We start from the raw sequence: 25,371 nt of genomic DNA, 5'->3' as shown, positions 1-25,371 counted from the left end.
CGATCTACCGACTACCTTTACAATTATTTGATTATATGGCATTGATAATCTTATTTATGTTATATTCGATTAAAAAAACTTTTAGAGGCTTGTCTGATTAGAAATTTAATCATTAATAAATTGTCGAATTGTATTATTATGGAATATCCTACTTATTGCGGGGAGAACCGTTCTTAGAGCCGCTCGTGGAAATATTTATAGTCTACAGTATAGGGGTATGTTTACAGCGAAGGGGTATGTTTTCGTGAAGTATAGTCAAGAAAAAAAATAGATTTCCATATTAGTGTAGCTGAACTTAACCATTGATGGACAATGAAACATTGTGTGAAACTAAAATTTATAATATTTTGATACGATACAGAAGTTATAAATAATACCGCTTTAGGCGCTGAATTCGGTTCTGCACGCAACAAATTCTTTTGTATATAACAAAATTAGACTAAACGACATGTATAAGAAAGATACCATGTAGAAATATGTCAAGGAAATTATTAGAAAAGAGATTATTATTATTATAAGATTAATTTTTAATAATTGAAACGTAAATAATCTCATATCCTTAAAAAAAATTTAAAAGACAACTATATTTTATAATTTTTAATGATTAAGTAAATAGTTTTATAGAATGTTATTAGTTATTATATAAAAAATTTAAAAAATTGTGTACATAAAATAAAAAAATATATAAATAAAATTTAAAACAATTGATGTTAATTTATTTTAAAAATTGTTCTTCCAAAAATATATGTATTTAAATTTTCTTTAACTTAACAAGCATATTTGATCAATTTTTATCCTTATGTTTATCCCATCATTCATCCCGTGATCAGTGCGGTGCCGTTTTTAAAAGTTTTTGTAAAATTATGAAAAATTATTATGTTATTATGTCAGAAGGTCACAATAAATGTAGATAATATACATTTGAAATATTCCAATATTCAATTAAACAAATTTCATTCCAATTTTTATATCTTTCATCCAGGAGGCTCGAGTTCGATTCCCGGTATCGGAACCAAATATGAAGTCTACACTGGAACCTTCTTCTGAAAGATAAATTGACGTGCAAATAATAAATCCAACTTCAAAGTTTAGAATTTATTATTCGAATAATATTTATACAAATTTAAAATTTGAAAATGTGCGAGAATAGATGACAAGATCTGAAATTAAAATTAAAATCAATTGATAAACATGAAAGATAAAAGCAATTAAATAAGTTTTTCTATCATATTCTTGTAAAACAACTTTTGATATGTAGTTTCTATGGTAGTCGCAAGCTATGACGTCACCACGTGCTATATTCCTCTCTTTCCATTTCTACATATAAATTCTTCATATTTTCGTAATTTCTTCATATTGATGTAATCCAAAAGTTATGTTCGTCTTTTAGCTGCCTAAAACAATCCCTTCAAGTGTTATGGAACGTTGGTAAGTGAGATAAAAAATGGGTTGAGGCTATAAAGCGGTGATTTTTATTTCATAACTCGACTTTATTATACTGGAATTCGTGTGGACCTCAATAAATAGTCAACTTTTCATAAATAATATTTTTATTAAAAGAAATACATTATGTACAAAATTTAATTAATATACAAATAATAATCATAAAAATATTAAACAAAATTATAAATAATTAAAATTGTTTATGACTGTTAAACCTCAGCATTTGATTGAAATACGAATTAGGAATTTTCATTCTTATTTTTTATTTCAATTAATGTTTTTTTCTTGTAGCAGATAACCAATTAAATTGTCTTGGAAAAGGTAACTTTGCAAGTGGAACCATCATTTAACATGCCAAATGGCTCATATTTTATTCCTAATTCCCAAGAAATAATTTAAAAAACAAATACATATTACAAAGCACTAAGGTATATCAGTCTTCTTTTTTTTACATACTTGGATAACAAAAAAAAAACATATATTTTTTTTCAAAACTGTTTTAAAACGAAATTGTTCCAAAATTTCGAACATAATAACAAATTAATTTACAAAAATAATAAATACATAAAAAAATTATGTAAGTTGATGGTAAAAAGTGGGAAGAAGGGATTGGGTTAGTAAGGACTCTTTACACTAATATTTGACACGCCGGTATGTCAATCAGGTTTCTTTTACGTAAATCGGTAATGGTATTGGCTCATGCGCAGTAAATAATTATAATATAATGGTATTTATAATGATTTTGCTGTTGTAAATTGTGAAAACCATGGTTTTTTTGGTGATAATGTATAACTTGGATATGGCTCAGCGCACGTTAATGCTAAATCTATGTTGTTTAATGCTTGCATTGATAATACTTTTGGATGTATTTCAACTGTCACATCTGTTATATTTACTGCAGTTTCTGGTTTTTGCTCTGGCACACTGAAAAACAAAATGTTTATTTAATAAAATAGATGACTTTATGATATCTACGTTAAGGCGTTCCCAAAAAGTCACGTTTTCGTAGACTCATATTTAAATCGTGCGTTGAATTCCTATTTTGAATTAACTAATAAGCAAGTGTTCTTAAATATACATCGTCATTTGACAGTAAAAGTTAATTTTCCTAAAGCTATTGTAGTACATACCGTACAGTCAGAACTTTCCGACGAAGAAGCTCATCTTCATATGGTGGAAAATCGTCCCTCTAAGACTACACTACTTTACTCAATAATATCTTTATTGGTAAAATTCAATAGTTCCCATAACTCCTTAACTATTGGGTTTTGGAAAAAAGTATAAAAGGCACTTTCGACTTAAAATTGTTCAAAGAATAAGCTCTTAAGCTATGTCCATCAAGTCATAGGACACCCTGTATAGAGATATTTTTGCCAGATTTGTACAGTCACGAGAAAGGTACTAAGATATCATTATCAAAATGGAAATGGTACGGAAAAGGTAAGTAGCAAATAAAATTATAATACTTACACATTGCGTAATTTTGGTGGTGCATAGATAATATCCGGTGAAATACCTTCAGGTGTCAATGTTACAACTTTAATACCTAATCCACCTAATTCACGACGTAATACTTCACAAGCACCCTGTACTGCATATCGTGTTGCTGTATACGCTACTAAACCTGTACAATCATCACCATTTGCTCCACCTGTTGCTGATGATGTTGTATTTCCATTATTATTGTTATTATTTGCTGGCGTCGTTGAAGTTGTTGTTGTTGTATTATTTTTATTTACAGCAGCGCCCACAGTAATAAAACGTCCTCTAGTATTACGTAATAAACTTTGGAATGCACGTGATGTACGTAATACACCAATAATATTTGTTTTTAACATTGATTCCCAGTGTGAGATGTCTTGATGATCTAATTTTCCACGATGTACAACACCTGACGTATTTATGACTGCCCAAACACCTGTAACAACAGATATTTTATATTAGTCATTATAAAAATAATAAACTCTTTCACATTAGTGGAAATAGTTGGGGTATTCATATTTTCTTTAAATAAGGAGTTCTATATGCTGATTGGTAGTAATCGCAAAATAAATTACAAACGGAAATTATACGTTTTAGGCTTATGAATTTGCAGGGCCTGAGAAATCTTAATAAAATCACATGAAAACCACTTTTGCGACATATTTTTCGGTAAATTTTCAAAAAAATTGAATCTTACAGTATTTTATGATTTCACATTACAGGGAGAAAGATTCGATTCCAACCAGTTTTTAATTTTTCTTTTGCAGGGTTGGAGATTGAAATTGTCTTTATATTTAGCTTCTATCTATCGTCAAAATATCTTACGCAAGCATTATATCCGCCCGCTTTGCTGAGTTTAAAGGTAAAGACCACTACGTCATAGTCTTCACTTCGATAGCTCTTACTCATCCACCCTCCGCAACACTCAAAATAGAGATGGAGATTGTTTTACACAGGTAAAAGTGTATGTACAGTTTTCAAGTTTCTTTTTTAAATAAAAAATAATCATAATGTACTGTGCATATCAGAACACCCTGGTTGAACAGATGACCATAAATTGTATCTAGTTCACTCTTTACAGAATAATTAATTTATGCTTTACAACGATGTTCAGAGATGCTGTGGCGAACTCTTTAAATTAGAAAATTGTTCTTTATAAATACGCAAACATTTTTTTGTATCCCAAATAGTTTAGGCAGTAATGGATATAGCTAAAAATCAAGCTTTGTGTGCGTTTGTTCATTCAATTTGAACAAAAATGGTCAAAAACAAACCACTTTTATTGGATTTATAGGGTAGGTTATATTTACAAGGTAGGTTTTCATTTTTTCGGTGCAACGACAAATATTTTATTGCTCATTGAAAGCGGGAAAGTACTTGCAACAGCTACGTGCAACATTGGTAAAAATTTTTACCACTCAAGCAGGCAATGAAAGATTTGCAGGATTTGTTATTATATTTTTTATTTTAAGTGCGGAATAGGTTTTCATATTTTTGATGCAATGATAGATATTTTACTGCTCATGGAAAGCGGGTAAGTTATTTGCAATAGGTACGTGCAACAAAGGTTTGGCAAGAAAATTTTGCACACTTAATGCACCTTACTGTGGCAAGAAAATTTTGCGGTAAGCGAGAATTATTTCCGTCAGAGAAAAAATTAAAATTTTCGCCTGCATTCATAAGAAAAATTTACTCGAGGAGAAAGGTGAGTATTTAAGTATTACATAATCTAATTACTGTATGTATCCCAGAGGTATGTATAAAACTTTTATAAAAATATAAAAATTACTTATAGCTTACAGCCTTTAGTCCATTACAGATAATAATTTTTATTTCTAATTATATTTAATAAATAAATTGTGTTTCGTTCCGTACCATAATAAAATAATTGGTTTGAAATATTTATTACAAAGATGACTTAATTAATAATTGTATATTAGTGAAATAATGATGATAATGGATTGCTTTTACTTTTTTTTAATTATGTAGAGAAGAATAACAAAATAATAATAATTTTTGTGTGCTATGTAAACACACACAAAAACATGTAAGTTTGTCAAAAAAATTATAATAATTATAAAAAAGTTAAGTGGCAATTTACACTTTTGGAGTGAGTGGTTCTTTAGTTTGATTTCAAATGTAATCAACACATATTGGGTTGACTACTAAATCAGAAGTAAGTCCTTTTTAACTAATACTACAATTATTTTATACAGTAAAACTAAAAGTAGCTATAGAATTAAATTCTTTAAAGAATCAAAAAAGTATTTGACTTCTAAAATTCATACCTTAAATTTTCAGTGAGCGGTACATTTATAATGCACCAATTTACGAAAGGAATATAGTTCCTACCAGGCGTCCCACGACACCTCTTGGTCATTTGTTTTCTTACAAAAATGCTAAACATTAATAAGAAAATTCAGTTGAAAATTTTTATATTATCCAAAAACTGACCTCTTTAAAGATAAGTTCAATACCGAACTGACACTCTTTAAAGATAAATTCAATACAGAACGTATCATGCTATTAACTATTTAATTTGAACCCAGATACGGAATCCTTTTCTCTTCCTTTTTGGTACGGTATATTGTACCTACATGAAAGGATGATAAAATCAAGACATCATGAAGAGAAAATATTATGTAGGTACTGATTTAATTTATAATTGCTTATCTTATCTTTTACGTTCCAACTAAATAACCATGTAAAAAAATTAAATTACATTATACATACAATTCATACACTGTAATTAATTTATTAATACTATAACAATAATATAAAAAAAAATATGTTAGCGACAATTTCTCAAAAATATTTACCATGTTCATACATAAAAACTAAAAGAAATTCCTAGAATTTAATCTGTGAAAAATTCTAAGCATTCAAATTTTTAAATAAATTATATCTTTTTAAGGTTATTCAGTTTATTAAGTAAATTATAAAAGTGCGACTTTTCTTTGTGAGCTTATAATGTGCCGAATAATTTCCCCTTAAAATCTGTGAGAAGGTTTAAGCCTGAAAGTAAAAAAAAATTTAAAAAAAAGCTTTGTATTTAAAGTTGCCATCGTGCTCGCACATATTTAAAATTTAAGTAGGCCAACAACAACAGTTTAAATGCTATTCTGATCTTAGCTATAGGTTTTATTGTAGCATTAAATGTATTTATTCTATAATTTTAATCTAGCTGCAATTACGCTTTAGGTTATATTGCCTCTTTAAATTAGACAAATCGTTACTTATATTAAAGTAGTTAAAGAGAATTGAAAAAAATACACTCGAACCAGGACTCGAACCCGGGCCTCTTGGATTCATGTCAAGTGCCCTACCAATTAGGCTATTCGAGTTCTAAACACGAATGCAATTTTTTCAACTCAATGAATTTTTTAATTTGTTTATCCACTTATTTATTTATTATTATTACTTATTATTGTTGTTTACATATTAAAGTAGTTTAACTGTAACGTATTACGTAGCTTTAGGCTTGAATTTTTTTGTAATATATATGTTGTAAAACAATTAGCAAAATAATTAACTAATTTTTTAAGGCATGTTTTTTTAAATAAACATTTTTTTAAATGTATATTATACCATTCAAATATCGCGTGTTTTTATCATGTGGTCAATAATATTGTACCTAATAATTACAATGCCAATAATATTGCTATACATTTGTAATGACAATAATTAATTTAACGAGTCTTATATATAATATTTTCAGATTTTTAGGCCCGCCCAAATTCAGTTACTCACCTACTCCAATGCTGGTATGGTATAGAAACAGATACTGTAGTATCTATGTTAGCATAAGAAAATATTACATTATTGAATAGGGATATCCACCAGAAGTATTGTACATATCGCCAACCAGTATGGACATCTGACATCCATAATGCATTGACTCGTTCGCGAAAGCTATTGCTAACGTTACTATTCAATCAAAGGTAAAATCAGTATGCCGTTCACACCGATACTGACATAGTGATATCCACAAAACATTTTTTGTACTTCGTAACAAAAAAATGTTCAAGAAAAGTGGAATTTGAGCATAAAAACACGTTGCATTACACAGTCTACGAAATGAGCACCAATCAGAACATACCCCAAGGATAGAATATGTGGTGGCGTTTTTTCCAACTGTATAAAATATCACTAGCTCATGGTTTGATAAGACCATAGCAAAGATGTTAACAAAACTGTTCACTGAATATTAAATATAAAGTTTCTAATGTGGAATGCGAGGCCATATATTCATCTTTTTTTTTAATTATCGTTTGATTAACTTTAAAAGTATGTAAACACACACACCTATGTCAATATCATCAATAAATTCTTTATAAGACATATTATATAACTTTTCTTTTATTTTTATACATGATTTGTTTTATTATTTTCAATAATAATATATGGATAAATTTTTAAATGAGGCAGAATGAGGTAGGTACTAGTAAATTATGAAAATTATTTAAAACAAGTGAAAACGAACAATTGACTATGTTAATTGTTTAAATACCATGCATAGTATAAATAATATGCATAGTCAGTGTTGATTTCTTTATCACATTACACATACAAACATGTGACACATACATAAACTGATAATCAAGTATAGTACATATTATAAAATTTCCGCTTAATTGGCGCCCTCACGGGTAAACAGTGATGTTTACGAAAAAATGTTTCAAACAAAAGTTGTTTAATTTTTGATAAGGAACATTTTTTACACTTAAACTTTTGTTCTATCTCTAACGGTTTACAAGATGGGTCCTACGGACCCAAGACCCAATTGACCTATGATGCTCATTTACGAACTTGACCTCACTTTTTACGTCCTGAGTACGCTGTAAAAATTTTTTCGTTTTTGAGTTATCGTGTCCACAGACGGACGGACGGACGGACGGACAACCGGAAATGGACTAATTAGGTGATTTTATGAACACCTATGACAAAATTTTTTTCCTAGCATCATTATTTTTAAGCGTTACAAACTTGGGACTAAACTTAATATACTGTGTATATTTCATATATACATGGTATAAAAACCTAGCAGTAATCCAATTAATTAATTAATCAATTCAATCACTAATAAGGCCCTAATACCTACTAGAAGAGTTTTTTTTTTTGAAAAATTTTGCAGTCTTCCCACAATGATATAGGTTTTTTCGCAACTTTTCAGATGAATAACTCCCGAGTTCATAATTCAATGAGGTTCATAATTCAAAATATTCTTGGATATATATAATATATATATAAATCCCTATATATTATAAATGTGAAAGTAAGGATGTTTGTTTGTTTGTTACGCTTTCACGCAAAAACTATCGAATAGATTTGAATGAAACCGTACAACCATATAGCGCAAACATCAGAATAACATATGAGCTATAATTTATAAAGATGTAATTAAAAAATTAAAATTAAAAAATTTAATTTGATCTGACATTTTACTGCTCTATCTATGATCATCATTTTGAACCATAAATTAAAGGTTTCTGAAAAATTTGAAATAGTAATTGTAAAACAAATCACGGCCATCTTTTCTGATGTACTCTATGAATTATGACTATTTTACACTTAAAAAAATTGAAAACTGTGTATATATTTAAGCTGTGTAAAACAATCCCTCCGAGTGTTATGGAAGGGGGATAAGTGAGACCAAGAAAGGTGGAGGCTATATAGCGGTGGTTTGTAATCTAAAGCTCAGTGAAGTAGGCGAGTATCAAGTTAGTATGCACATATAGTTTCATTTTCACCTTCTCATTTTATAGACCCATACTATATAAATAATATATTTAACATGTTTGCATATTTTATTTTACTTACAATCATTAATTATTTTAATATATTCATTTCATCCATATTATTTATACTCGTAAGTACCAGTTAATTGTCTGTATATGAGTATGGTGATTGAATTTAATAACTTGGGTGTGCGATGTTGTAACCTTCAAATTTTACCTTTTCTAGATGAATTTATTTAATGAGGTACAAAATATTTTGTATTTAGATCATTAACCTTGTACACACATTAATTATTGAATTAATCAAATTAAAAGGATGAATTATAATTTAATTTATTTTGTTTTGATTTTAGATTGAATATTAATTATTAAAATTAATATTATTACTACAATTAATACAATAATTTTATATAGATAAAATCTTTTGTACTAACTATATTTTTGTTTTGTTGTTGTTGTAAATTTACTGAAAGAAAATTAATCTATTGGTATTTTTTTAAATGTTCATTGATCGTATTCGCACCGTGCGTGAATTTTTTTGGAGGCGTTTCCGTAGTAAGGATACACTACTTTAATTATAGAATTGTATGGATGCATATAAAATTGTATGGATTGCATTTATGACCTACATTGAAAATTTAATATTATTATGTCAAAAATTTAAATAAATAATTATGATAATTTACGTTTGAAAAATAATGTTTGTGCAATTTGGTTTCTTATTTTCACAAGTTTAAATGCATTAAGTTTAATTAATTAGTGTTTTTCAATAAATTTAATTTGGCATTTTCTATAACACTAACATGTAAAGAATTGCTAATTAGTCATAACAGCCTCCTTTAACGATAAACTTTTTCACTGGAAGCGCTGACATCGATTTTATTGTCCCTACCATGACTACGCACACAACGAATACACTAGCTATCGAAAACATTTGTCGTGAAAAATATATCCGCACTTGCTATATTGTTCACAACTTGTAGTCACATCAATGAATGTTTTTACTCAGGAGTCTTCAATAACAGCTCCGAATTTGATGATTTTTTTTTTCAAAATGATTCTTTTAGTCTATATTTAAAATCAGAAACATTTCAGCTGGGGGAAATAATCTGAATATATTTTAATTTACTCTTTTCTGGACGACTAGGAGGGGCTGTTCCAAATTTTTTATCGGTGTTTAAACATTTTGAAATTAAACATTTTTTGTTGTTGTTGTTCTAAATTATAGGTTTAATGAAATAAAGTTTTATATTTCCTTGTTTGATATATTTCAATTAAAACAACAAACACATAAATTGAGAAAGTTATTTTTGTTTTCGTCACACGCAACAAAATATGCTGCAATGTCTACTAAACAGTTTTAGTAAATAAAAAAATTATCAAGATAATATAGAAGCATCGGTATTCGCACACAATAAATTTATAAAGAAGCCGCCATTTATTTTTAACCTTTGATGTGTGATCTTTGAAAGTTGTTTCATAAAAACATATCTCCGAGATTTTTATACCATGTATATGAAATATACCAAGGTATACTAAGTTTAGTCCCAAGTTTGTAACGCTTAAAAATATTGATGCTATGAACATAATTTTGGTATAGGTGTTCATAAAATCACCTAATTAGCCGATTTTCGGTTGTCTGTCTGTCTGTCTGGCTGGCTGTCGTCTGTCGTCTGTCCGACTGTTTTAACGATTACTCAAAAACAAAAAGAGATATCAAGCTGAAATTTTCATAGCGTGCTGAGGACGTAAAAAGTGAGATCGAGTTCGTAAATGAGCAACTTAGGTCAATTATGTCTTGGCTCCGCAGGACCCATCTTGTAAACCGTCACTGGAAATTATGCGCAAATAGTATAGTAGGTATTATATGGGTATATCAGTTATATGTGTGTGACATGCATGTATGTGTAATGTGACAGAGTAATCAATACTATCTATACATGGTATTTCAACAATTAACTCAGTCAATCTTTCAATTAGCATTAAAAAAAATGTTTTCTAGTAAAATTTTCAATAAATATTGATAATCTTTCAAAGAAGAATGTCCACATCCATACAAATACAACACTCTCAATGTCAGATCACAAAAATACTTGAAGGTCACAAGAGTGAAAAGCTGGTTTTTATCTTAAGGAAATATTTTATTATATCAAAAATACGGTTAAAATCTCATTAATTTTATATATTTCGAGTTTTCGGTTCCTTCGAATACGAGAGGACTAATTAAAATTCAGTAGTATCAGACAGGTTGCAAGATGATAAAAAAATTATTTGTAATGTTTTTTGTAAAATCAAAAAATTTCAGTATAATCCTGGTACTTGAACAAATAATTATAATATTTATTCGATTTCTTTTTTAATGTAAATTGAAAATATTTCTCCACCGATTGAATAAATAAACATATATATATACAGCTATACCTTCTAGGTATTCAATTATAGCAATGTGATTAGTAATTTAGTTTGAAATTGAATTATAATTTGAAATTAAGTTTATAATTGCAATTTCCCATATTGGACTACATTAAAATAATGAACAATTATTGTATTTACATTTTTTTATTTCAATTTTTACTGTAGCAATAAATAGATGTTGCAATTTTTAATATATTTTGAATTAATATTTGAAATGTATATATTATTTTGTTACTGTAAGCGAACCATGTTTTTTAATATTTTATATTTGAATTCATAAATAATATAATATACAAAAAATATTCATGAATTATTTCAATATTATTTTAATTGATTTCAAAATAATATTTTCTAATGCCAAAATATCGAACTTAATATCATTGTATTATTAATTTTCTCATATGGTATAATCGAGTATTGAGTTATATCATTTTCTGGACCAAATTTAAAAGCTTTTTTAAAAGTATATCACTTTTTTTTGGATACAGTAATTTTACCATGGTTCCCATATTCTTATTGAAATCCATTTAAAATAGTATATCGGAATGATCTATTTTTCGATTTATTCATATAAATTGATTTTCATTAAATTATTATTAAATCATCAGTTTTTCTTATCAAAATTCCTGCAATCGACAAAACTAAATACCCGAATAAACTAAAAATTGGCGGTGATCTTCCAAATCTGCCCAGTTTCCAATGGCTTTAAGGAAAAAAGCAATTTAATGGAGAGTGTTCTTAGATATGTTTCAAATGCGAATTTAGGGTTCCGTAGCCGAGAAAATTGTTGGAGGTTTTTTTAAACTTTTTAATTTCACTTGTAAATCAATGTGCTTTCCATTTAATTAATATAATTACAAAATTTTCTCGACCAGCTTCTGCATCTTCAAAAATATTTACGATTTATTAACATATTTTAAATAAGGTACTTATTATCACTTTATTTTTATTAACATTTAAATTGTATTGTAATATATCAAACTTAAAAACAAATTAAAATTGAATAAAAATTATCTGGTCTATAAATTGAATTTTACTTTAAAATCATCCTTGATTTTTTTATATGTATTACTTCTGGCTCGCCTTTAGATGTACCAGATGGGGTATAAATAGAGAGTACAGTTACAAAAAGTGTTTTTAGTACCCATATCGATTTGGTAATTATCTGAACATAATCGTCTTGATTTTAATGATGTTGGAGTTCGGAATTTAATGTGGTGCAGAGAAGTACTAAAATTAGTTTTCATATAACTATTCCATATTTTCTGCCATTGAATCATATTGCTTTCGGAGCATATATTTTCGGTTGTATCCTATCTTTTATTGATTTATATTCCTAGATCATTATTTTTTTAGTGACTGCTGCTCTAAACTTTTAACTATTTTATTTTCATCATACTGTATAGTTACTTATGCACTGCTCTGTATAATTACAAGGAAAACAATTTTTAAACATATATGTAATATGCGTAAAACTACGGCATCTGTATCTACGATCTTATTCAGGTGTATCTGGCTGGTTACTTCTTAATACATATTTATAGGTATATTTTTATTATTTAAATACCACATTTGTATAAAACAGAAACTCGTTTAACATGTTTTTAAATAAGTATGTTGTCACAATTTTATGCATTAAATTTAAAAAAATACTTTAAATAATTGTATATTTATCTCATTTCAACTTATTATATAATCTTTCTATTAGAGCTGGAAGTCTTCGTATTAGTTGTGCGTATCACTATTGACCACTTGATGGTTTGGAGATATTTCAGCGCAAGGAGGAAGTAAGATAATTTAAAATTATTAATATTTTTAGATATGCTAATTTTTTATATGACCTAAATTTATTTTTAAAACATTTAAAATACCATACCTTTATCCATTACTCTATGTTTGTTCGCCTATACCAAATTGCATAAATTTAATATGTTGGTTTGAGCCTTTTCCCTCCCCCCCTTTCACCCCCATTCCACATAGCCCCTTGCGGTTTTGTAATGTACACGTCATACTCTTTTATTTGAGACTCCACTTGTATAAACTTTTTAATATTTCTTACGGTACTAAATTGAGGCTTAGGTGATGTTAAACTTTGCATTTTAAAAGACCTAATAATAATGAAACTAATTTAGAAAGATATAATTCCCCGATTGAAAATAACACAAAAAATTCCGGCAACAAAATTATAGCAAGCTGGATTCAATTTCCGTAAATACGATTAAACTTAAAATGATCTTTTTTGTCTCAACTATTTACCTTGTCTTTTTTTTTGAACATAATTCATAATGATAGTATTTTTAATAAATTGAAGGACTGTACTTTCTATTTTAATATGTAGTGAATTTCTACTTCACTGTACAAAAACACTTCGGTATAAAATAATATCTAACTTCGCCAAGCTCTAACAGAATTAATAATCAACGTTGCGTTGGTAATCGTAATACCAAATTTCTCAAACACTTAGTTTTGGGATAATTTAATTAATGAAAATTAACTTCACAAGTCTAATTAGTCTGGTAATTAAATTCATTGATTAGTTAATTTGTAATGAATTCTTTGATATGACTTGAAATTACATTAATTTATCAGTACGCTAACAATTAATGATAATACGACGTATCGCTTTCTTGCTATATTCATAAAGTAATAAATAAAATGAAAAATATTCAAAGAAATAATTAAAAATTTTCTACAATTATAAATAATCTTTATCAGCACAAGATAGGTACCAGTTAATGTATCTTAATTAATGCGAAATTACTGTTATTAAAAGATAAAAATCTAGTTTGTTCAATGAGTAAATGAAAATAAACAGGTGTAGTTTTTTTTTAAATGTATTTTTAATAAGTATTTTACATTATTTGTTGGATAAAAATGCAATTTTATTTTATTGTAAGAGTAAAAAATTTCTCAAATTTACTGTTTTTTACATATGTATGCATGTTCATCTGTACCTTCTAAACTACTTATCATAATTTGAAAAATGAGGTATCATTAGAACCGTCTTGATCTCCGGCTGGTTATAGGGCATGTGGCGTTGCATTTAAATGGCGCCCTCTAGAGGACGTAAAGTTAAGATCAAAAAACAAATTTCGATTTACTTATAGCGTGTTTGGTTGCAAATTAAAATGCGTAGTCTAGTTAAGTCCTCTTTTTCAAAAATAAATTTATTGTTATACTTTTTCACGAAATTATGAAAATGTGATTACAGAATCGCGCTCTTAAAAGTATGAAAACAAGAAAATATTTTCATCTGAAATTATTACGATAAGTAAAATCGTCCTTATAGTCGGGGGACCTCTAAGATAAAACAGTTTTCCATAGGACCGAAAAGAGGTCTTCCGACTGTAATGACGATTTTACTTAGTCTAGTTTAAGTTCTGAAGATGAACATGTATTAATTTGCCTAAAATTGCAGATAGAGTTTTTTCTCGATTGGGTACGCAAAAAATGAAAATATTTTCTATTGAGATTGTGTATAGAAACAATGAAAATATGAAATTCAAAATGAAATTGTTCACTTTTGCGAAACAAAGTTAATAACGATAATTCTAACGTATCGACTTGAATAATTCATTTATATTATTCATCTTCTATTGAATTACTCTTCTTTTTACAATGAAATGTGTTCATTCGCCTAAAAACTTACATAATTTACTTTTGTTTAACAATCCAATTACAAATTAGATTAAAATATTGATTTTATTTTTAGAAATTTTTGTTACGCTTTGATATTATGAAATATATCATTTAGTTAATTAGAATGTTTAATTTAATTATAGTTATTAGTAAATATTTTTTTACTAATTGCGTGCACGTACCTAGGTATTATTATCTTATATAAATTGTATTTTTTATACCATGTATATATAAAGTATATCAAGGTATATTAAGTTTAGTTCCATGTTTGTAACGCTTAAAAATATTGATGCTATGAACAAAATTTTAGTATAGGTGTTCATAAAATCATATATATAGTCCATTTCCGTTTGTCTGTCCGTCTAACAACAAGATAACTCAAAAACGAAAAAATATATCAAGTTGTTTACAGCGTACTCAGGACGTAGCCAATGAGGTCGAGTTCGTAAGGAGCAACATAGATCAATTAGGTCTCGGGTCCGAAAGGACCCATCATGTAAACCGTTAGAGATACAACAAAAGTTCCTTATAAAAAAATCAACAACTTTTGATTGAAACATTTTTTCAAAGACATTACTGTTTACCCGTGAAGGTGCAAATGAGGTTCGAACATTGTATAGTATGTATTATATTGGAACATCAGTCATGTGTGTATCTCTCTTTACTTACATGACATAAAAAACAAATGAATCCGTAATCAATACTGTCTGTCCATGGTATTTCAACAATTAACTCAGCCAATTGTTTGTTTTCACTTGTTTATTTTTAAATTTTTAAAACTAATAAACTGATTTTTTACCGAAAAGTTTTTTTGTAAACATATTTAATACAGATTTGAAAAGCTACAACATCAATTTTCAATGATACATTCCAAAGTTTATATAAACAGAGGTCTGAAATCAGCCTCTTTCTGAACTGAGAGTGTTAAAAATTTAGCTTTCGAACACTTGCCAAACATGATGGGTTTTCGAGAAAATAGTTCGAAGAAATTCTTAGCATTCTTAGGAACAAAAATTATGTATCTTAAAATTTTTCTCTATATGTTATTGTCTATGTCGTGGGGCAAGGCTGAAAACTGCGATGGGGGTTAAGGGAAGAATCCCCTTATGAGTAAAGTGATTTACCGTCTTATCTATATACGATAGTATTGAATTCAGAAATTTTTGATGCAAATGTCCGTAGTCAAATTGATTAAAGACTTTGATGATGTCAAAATAAATTGCGATAATTTATTAAATTTGAAAGTTATTAAATATTGATTAAAGACGTATTATTACAATTACAATAATTCGTGAGAAAGTAACCTTTAAAAATTTAATATTCATATTTTATTTCATTAAAAAACAAAACCCATATAAGATTTCTTTCTAAATAAAGTTTTCTTCATCAGTTAATTAAACAAAATAGTAAAAGTGATTACTATCTTTTTTAAGTACAATAATTTTTTATTTATTTTAATTTCACGCAGTTCGTGTTTATCTTAAAAGATATGTAAAATAAAATTTTATGTTCAACATGTAATCAAAGACACGAGTCAAAAGTAAATACCATTCTTATATTAATTTTAAGAGTAATTTTTAAAAGAAACACTTATTTACGTATTTCAATGAATATTTATAATGAATTTTCAATTAAAAAAATTAATAATTAAAATTTGTGAAATAAATATTTTCAACAAAAATTTTCGACCCTTAGAACAAAAAATTTTGGGAAAATTTAGCTATAATTTATTTTTAACTAACAAAGATATTTTTCCATTTTTCGAAAAAGAATCTTCGATATGATTAAGGCACCTGGTTGCTTAAATCGTGCCACCTAAAGTCTTAAGTCGTACTATATATAATAAAACCACTTATGGTCTCAAAAACTATACGACCAGTCGTCAAATGCACCCGATTTTTGTACTTTTTGGGTCAAAATTACCTTATATACTGAGTTTTATTGAAATTGGAGATAAAAAAAATTTCTCGATTTTTTGCAATTTTTTCAAGGGGTAACCTTTCAAAAATTCGAGAAAATCAGTAAAAAAAAATTTTTGTTTCGCATTTTGATGAAACTCAGTATATAAGGTAATTTTGACCCAAAAAGTATAAAAATCAGGTTTATTTAATGATTGGATGTAGAGTTTCTGACATATCGCAATATTTGGATCGATTTTAGTCCGTATCTCAAAAACTATTGGGCCAGTCGTCAAATGCACCCGATTTTTGTACTTTTTGGGTCAAAATTACCTTATATACTGAGTTTTATCGAAATTGGAGATACAAAAAATTTTTCGATTTTTTGGAATTTTTTTAAGGGGTACCCCTTTGAAAAATTCGAGAAAATCGAAAAAAAAATTTTGTTTCGCATTTTGATGAAACTCAGTATATAAGGTAATTTTTACCCAAAAAGTATAAAAATCAGGTTATTTTAATGATTGGATGCATAGTTTCTGAGATATCGCAATATTTGGATCGATTTTAGTCCGTATCTCAAAAACTATTCGACCAGTCAACAAATGCACCCGATTTTTGTACTTTTTGGGTCAAAATTACCTTATATACTGAGTTTTATCAAAATTGGAGATAAAAAAAATTTTTCGATTTTTTGGAATTTTTTTAAGGGGTACCCCTTTGAAAAAATCGAGAAAATCAAAAAAAAAATTTTTGTTTCGTAATTTGATGAAACTTGGTGGATGGGGTAATTTTGATCCAAAAATTATAAAAATCAGGTTATTTTAATGATTGGATGCATAGTTTCTGAGATATCGCAATATTTGGATCGATTTTAGTCCGTATCTCAAAAACTATTCGACCAGTCAACAAATGCATCCGATTTTTGTACTTTTTGGGTCAAAATTACCTTATATACATAGTTTATAAGTACAAAAAGTATAAAAATCCATAAAATTGTGAACAAAAGGGAAGATAAGTGGTGACTATAATGTGATAGTCTTTGTTTTTAAAGGAGAAATTGCCCAGCAAAGCGGGCGGGTATCTGCTAATTATTTATGTGTGATATTATGGAAATATCTTGACATATACAAGTGTAAAAAGATGAATATAATAGCTTGTCTTTCAGTAAACAATATGGTATAATAAATATGCGAAAAAATTTTATTTTTAACACAATAAAATAAAATATTGTTAAAATTATTTCTGACATTCAATGAAAAAAATGTATTTATTTTCCTACGAACTTGATACTATAGATACAATTATAGTAAATCATAGTAGAAATTTAAAAATATATAATTATTTATTATTTATAATTTCATTTTTTACTCGAATATCTCTCCCCACAATACTGTATGAAATTCTCAGGTTTTCGATTAACCTTGTGTATTATGATTTATTAATAACAAAATATTGAATAAAACACACATGCTGTGATATAATTAAAAAAGTTATTAATGTACTTCATAAATATTTAAGCTATATTTGTTTATTTTTAATTTTTTTACTTTCACTTGCAATATGGATGCATTTTTTAAAACAAATTTTAATAACACATTGTATATAATTTTTTTTTACTTTCAAAGGGTAATAAATTCAACGAAGATTATAACCATATCATAATGTAAAAAATGTACGTTTTATTAGATCAAAAAAATAAAAATAAAAATAAATATTGTACTAAGTTTCTCATTTCATTGGATAATCAAATAGTTTTTCCACTCAGTTAACTTTTAAGCTAAATAATTAGAACTACAAGAAACTATGCTTGATTTTGCTATTTAAAGATGAGTTTCTGATGTATTCACGATTTTGGATGATGTATCATAAACAACTACACTCATTTCATAGTCACACTTTAGAAAATAGTTTTAATCCAAATTCGGGTAAAAAAAATTTAACAATTTAGGTATATACCGTATGTCGCATTTAAGAAAATTGACAAATAAGGCCGATTCTTAATATTTTGTCAAGTGTTAGAGATGGATAGAGATATCAAAAAAAAAAATAAAAGTATTAAAAAAAGATGCTTAGAATATTTTTTATACCAATATACCATTTTTCATGACCAAATTCGCATTTTTAATTTTGTATTATTTTGACTCAAAATTACTACAAATTTATGGAAGTACTATCTTGATACCCACCCGCTTCACCGGTTTATAGCCGTCAGCTTTTTGGGCCTAACTTTTCCCCCTTCCATTACACTCAAACGGACAGTTAAAATATTTGCACAGTTTTCAATTTTTTTAAAGTGTAAATAGTCATAATTCATTGAGTATATCAGAACAGATGAGAATTAAGTATATCAGAAAATAAAATGGGATGAGAATTACTTTTTAAAGAGACATTAATTAGCCGACTTCTATTCAAGATTTCAATTAGCACGTGTGTCCGCATCGTAGGTAATGAAGTCAAGTTTCTTATTTTTGTTGTAAAATATTAAATATAAAAATATGAATGTTTTTATTGGATGACTTTATAACCTATTGAAATAAAAGTATGTATAATGTTATGTAGGTAATAATGTATAGATAATTATATATATTTGGAATCTTGATATAAATGTCGTAGATAACGGTATACATGTTAATTTGAACTTTTGTTACATAAACAAATATATTCATTCCTCTACTTTATAGTGTTAATGATAACGCAACATGCTTCATTTATATTAATAACTAGCTTAAATATCCTGGTCGGAAATGCATTATTTCATAATGATTTTTCATATATTTATTACAAGTAATTTATGTAAATATTATATTTTTTTTATTAGAGATTAATAAGAGCCGACATTCAACAGATTTACGGTATTTTGCTGTGCAATATATTATGGGTTATTACTACACACTAAGAAAAATGTCTCAGCTAAAATATCATGAACAAACTAATTTATTCGTGTTCACTGTTATTGTAGTTTACTCCTTAAAAATCGATTATGAGAAGTAAAATCTAGTGATTGAATGAGCTCGTTACGTTTTTTGGTGCAGAATCTATCGTACGTATCTTTCACTTTTTAGTAATGCGTGTGTGTGCTGTCGACAAAGCATCTATTGTTTGAAACTGACGGACACAGCACACAATTTAACTGTTACCAGCCTATACAGAATGAAAATACAGCTACTCACTGAACGTTCATCGTACATCTTTGGATTTTTTTCGGGTTATAAATTATATTATACATTACGTATAACAGATAAAGCATCTATTGTTTGAAACTGACAATAGTCTGATAGACACAATACATTATAGAATACCTAAGAAGAAAACTCCAGTCGTGCGTCGGAGCTGATAAATAGAACTTTTTTCTAGTTAACCGCTAAAAAAAAATTAGAACTTATTTTATTGACGTAATTGATTGTGCTGAACTCTCAGGATTCTGTCCTACAAACAAAACCTAGGCAAACGTGTGATGTGGTTTAATTACTTCGGCATTAAGGTCATAAACTAAATCGAAGCCAATTAATTACCCAAAAATTAAATTTGTCCCTTGGATTTCATATCAAGAGCCAGGTGAATGTAAAACAAGTGAATATACAGTATACTAAACACTGAGCCATCTTATCGTTAAGTTGAATCAATTGTACATAAAAAACAGCTTTTTCACTTAGCGTGTTGTTTAGTCACTTTAATACATCTCAGGATTCAGAATCCCAATCCCACGTCCATTTATCTAAACATTGCATCCTAAAAATTGATTAGATACTAAATAACAAAATTTGTCCTTGAATATTTGGAAGTAAATTATATTAGAAACTTTACAAAATTTACTGACAGACATAATTATAGATATAAATATATTAATTATATTTATATGAGTAATTAACATTGTATAAGTAATTAAGAAAAAAAAAATATTACTTACTTAGGTAAATTAATTGTTTTAATACATTTAATTTATGGATAGAATATTTTTTTTAAAAATGTATATTATTAATTCAACCTAAAAATGGCCTCAAACTCATGGATATTCGTACCTGTACGTTTTATTTGTACCTGTAATATTATAAGATATTATAATGAGGTTGCGGGTTCGAATCCAGGCAATGGCAGGGTGAATTATAATTAATGGGGGTGCAGAATTGATCACATTGTCGTCGCTTGGGTAAGAACGAAGTAACCGATTCCCACCACATCATAAAATGTAATTGTATATAAGTAGTTAAATAAATAGAAATTAACAATTAATGATGTGGGTGTCCTCTGTTAAGGCATATGTCAGAGAAACGGAAGCTAAACCCCATTATATTATAAGATATAAGACTTGTATATTAATATTTAGTTTCTACGACCGGTTAATATAGGACTTTATTAAAATTTTAAACATGCCTTCTAAAAATTAAATTCTACCATAAACCAGTTTTAAATATCTTCACCAAAAAACCCGTTTTGAATACTTTCGCTTTCGCCGAACAAAATGGTAGGTACTACACTCAATGAATTAATTTACGAAAAAATGTAACAAATGTACTTATCTTAAAAAATAGAATACAAAATCGAAATAAATACAAGTTTTATTTGAACTATTTTTAACTGCCCAATATAGGGAAGTTCTTATAATCGGTTCCAAAATTCAAATCGATTTTCAACGTGTCTTTACGCTTCATGATCAGCACAATGTATTAACGCCACTTTTAAATGGATATCTGTGTGGTTTGTATGTTCGGGAAAATTTTGCGTTCACTGTTTCTCTGCGGCAATCAAAAGTGGTGCGTCGAATTTTGGTTTTTAGCAACATTAAAAAAATTGTTTAAAAAAAATACCGGGTTTTGATCTCGGTATCTCTTACAAATAAAAGCTAGTATTTAGCCTCTAAACCACCCATCTCTGTTGAAATACAATAATTGATATTGAATTGTTTTAGACAATTACAGAAAGTCAGTTTTTCATCTGAGAACTTGAATATGTGATAAAGGTAGCTCGCACTCATATCAAGAACTTATTGTTTTTATTTTTAACGTATGTATAAAATAACTTTTGTAGGTGATTTTTAACTTTAAATGAGACTTCTTAATCTTTTAACGATATTTTTATAAAAATATATTCAATCAAACAATATATTTTTGATTTTCTCTTCATTAAAATTCATAGACTGTATTGGTTTTGAAAATTTTTAAACAATGACTAATATACTTAATTATATGTTTTATTTTTATTTAAATATTTTTTATTTATTTTCAATTCTTCTTCAATTATTCCTACACATTATGTAAATATAATATTTTTAAGGAAAAATTATATATTTTAGTGGGTAAAATAAAAATTATTGAAGTTTAATGGATGAACATACAAATTAAAGATCAATACTCAAGGTTAAGATCATCTGTTTGATCACAAACAAAATCGGGGAACTGGACTGTATTTTGAGTGATAATTATGCACTTAAAAATTAACATAAATCAAGAGGTAGTTTCCACAAAAATTGAGGGGAATCCGTGGTTTTAAAGATAATTTTAAATATTCACTTATTTTTTTTTATACCATGTATATATGAAATATACATAGTATATTAAGTTTAGTCCCAAGTTTGTAACGCTTAAAAATAATGATGCTAGGAAAAAAATTTTGTCATAGGTGTTCATAAAATCACCTAATTAGTCCATTTCCGGTTGTCCGTCCGTCCGTCCGTCTGTCTGTCCGTCTGTGGACACGATAACTCAAAAACGAAAAAATATATCGAGCTGATATTTTTACAGGACGTAAAAAGTGAGGTCAAGTTCGTAAATGAGCATCATAGGTCAATTGGGTCTTGTAAACCGTTAGAGATAGAACAAAAGTAAAATGTAAAAAATGTTTCTTATCAAAAACTAAACAACTTTTGTTTGAAACATTTTTTCGTAAACATCACTGTTTACCCGTGAGGGTGCCAATTAGGCGGAAATTTTATAATATGTACTATACTTGATTAGTTATGTATGTGTCACATGTTTGTATGTGTAATGTGATAAAGAAATCAACACTGACTATGCACGGTATTTCAACAATTAACTCAATCAATTGTTTGTTTTCACTTGTTATTATTCCTTTATCTCTTCTTTTTATTGCAGTGAAAAATTTTGAACATTACTCTTATGTCATAATTTTGTTCGTAGCATCAATACTTTTAAGCGTCAAAAATTTGGGACTAAACTTAATATACCTTGATACATTTCATATATACATGGTATAAAAGCTCAATATATGATGGGCAAACCTACACCTCTATAAAAATAATTAATTTTCACAAAATAGCAAGAAAAATGTAAAATAAATATTTTTTTAAATAGTACAGTGGCAATTATTTGTGGTTTGTGTGAAGCATTTATTAATAAATTTTTTTAATATTAATATTTTTAACCAATTGGAAGTAATTTGAAGTTGACTGTAATATATAAATTGTGCAATAAATAACCTTCAGTATGTTATTTATGTACACATATTACACATCTATTATAGAGGTATAAATAAACAATAAATAATAAATAAACTAAGTGTTTGTCTTTATAAAAGTAAGGATTGTTTTAGAATCCGTTACAAAAAATCAAGGATTATTTAAAATTATATTTAGGTTATAAATATCATACAGAAATTACCCTTAATAATATAATAGATACTTTTTAACACGTATTTCTCGGAAAGGAATCATTGAACGTGATTTCTACTCACTTCAAACCTTCGGATTGAATTGAAGATTTGCACACCTTTCAAACACTTATGACGATATAATAATTTAGTAAGTTTGTCTGATTATCCTTATCAAGATCTTCAGAATTAACGATTAAATACAAAATCTTTGATGGTGGAAGTGCAGATAATATTCTATAATATTAATAGTAGTAACACTTGTTACTAGCTGAACTAAAAAGTAGAACAAAGATAATAGTATAAAAAACTGAAAAACACGCTTTTTTATCTAACTGAACTAAAAAGTATGAAATAATTTTTAAAAGTTCGAAAAAAAACTAGAGTCATTAAGAAAAAAATCATTTGATTGTAAGAAATCGCGTTAAACATAGAGTACAATTGCTCCCTCGTTAAAATCAAAGTCAACATTCGGGCAAACAACGTCTACCGGACTCGGACCGTCGAATTTGTTCCCTGCCTATTGTTCTTAATTTTAAAAATAAAAAAGTTTTAAGTATTTTAAAACATAAAAAAGTTATCAAAGAAAACCCTTTAGAACCCTTAATTATTTCAATTACTTTGTTTTAATAAATTTTAAATATTATTATTTTGTAATTACTTAATATTAATGTTCACTTCACGTTCCATCATTGACATAGTCTACCATAAAAAAATAATATAATGTTCTACTAAATGTTAGAAGAATACAAAAAATAAAATAAAAAAACGATTTCTATTTCTTCCTAATTAAAAATAGCTACTGTTTGTGGTTTACACATGATCTTAGTCATTAAAGCAGCAAAAATAGAATTTTTGAAATATCTAGTTAATGTAGATTTTCCTGTCACGTCCAATAAATTTGGTTAAAATAATTTTGAACTATCCAGTGTGCAGATAAATAATTGGAAATTGGATAAAATAATTAATAGATCTTAAATAAGATTAAATAGTAACTACTCAAGTACTCAAAGACCAGATTTTTACCAATTTTTTGTTGCAAAGTATAAAATACAAATCAAATCTTTAAAGGATTGTAAACAAAAATATAATTTGAACCCGGAATCACAAGTACGCTAATATGTATTGTGAAAATAAAATACTAGTTCTAGTGTAAAGGCCTAACATAGAGGTATTACTTTTATGGAGCCTCTATTTATAGACACCATACAGTTTTTATGTTTCAAACATAAATAAATGTCTTACTATCATGAAATATCTTCGTACAGTTTAATATACCAACGATCATTTGTATGATTTTTCCTTACATCAAATTTCGAGACGATTCTAAAATTGTTTAAATATTGCCCAAAAAATATATTTTGGAAACATAATATGGCATCCGTCCATCATTAGATATACTATTTTCGCTACATTAAACGAAATTCTTTTAAAATGCATTGTTAATTTCGTAAAATTTACGGCAAGTTTTTGGATCTTGATCCCATATTGAAGTGAAATTTCTTGGGTTCTTTTTATGTGTCATTTAGCATTAAAAAGTGACTTGGGTGTCAAAGCTATGAAAATCGAGTGGTCTCCAGCATAGTGAACAAGCCGGAAAAAAGCAGCATTTTTAATGTAACGTGTTAATTGGACCCCCAAGAACATTCAGCTAACTTTTCTTAATCATAGGACGGCATAGAACCCCAGCGAGAGGCATATGTAACTTAAAAAAATTGCTTATTTTGGCCTAAAATAAGCATCTTGGAAATGCTTGTTTTGGCCGCTGAATACGAATCCGATGTCAAATTACACGGATTCGTCACGTATTTCGAAAAATCGGGGTTTTTTGGGCCAAGAATTTCCTTTTTTGGCACCTTTTTTATAACTTTTCTTTAATTAAAATCAATTACATATATCTTATTGAGGTACCAAAAAATGTATTTTTATGGTCTTAATTATTTGTTTCTGTATTGGGTTGAATGACTTGTAAATGTATCACATACAAGTTAATATTTTCAGCAAGGTTATTTAAATGAGTCATTCTTTCCCAGTCAAAACACCTAATTACTGTAGCTTATTTATTTAGAATATAACTTAAAATTAATGTGAATTTGATGTTCAAAATAAAATTAATTTCATTTAACGTCTTTTATAATTCTCTATTAAATAAT

The 25,371-nt window shown here is 27.5% G+C and overlaps 1 protein-coding gene and 1 non-coding gene across 2 annotated transcripts in view; both read right to left on the bottom strand.

Moving 5' to 3' along the window:
- Window positions 1-2,002: 2,002 nt before the first annotated feature.
- The window catches only part of LOC123292205 (D-beta-hydroxybutyrate dehydrogenase, mitochondrial), a 51,148-nt gene continuing 27,779 nt past the window's right edge, over window positions 2,003-25,371 (bottom strand). Inside the window, exons 4-5 of the mRNA XM_044872770.1 lie at window positions 2,914-3,361; window positions 2,003-2,367 (exon numbers count right to left, since the gene is read on the bottom strand). Coding sequence (XP_044728705.1) covers window positions 2,175-2,367; window positions 2,914-3,361 — 641 coding nt within the window. The 3' untranslated portion in view covers window positions 2,003-2,174. The remainder of the gene's footprint in view (window positions 2,368-2,913; window positions 3,362-25,371) is intronic.
- Window positions 6,198-6,269, bottom strand: Trnas-uga. Its single transcript has one exon. It is a non-coding gene; the product is annotated as a tRNA-Ser (tRNA).

The sequence above is a fragment of the Chrysoperla carnea genome, chromosome 2 (assembly GCF_905475395.1).
Source record: "Chrysoperla carnea chromosome 2, inChrCarn1.1, whole genome shotgun sequence".
Classification (NCBI taxonomy): Eukaryota; Metazoa; Arthropoda; class Insecta; order Neuroptera; family Chrysopidae; genus Chrysoperla; species Chrysoperla carnea.
This window is presented reverse-complemented; position numbering and strand designations above follow the sequence as displayed.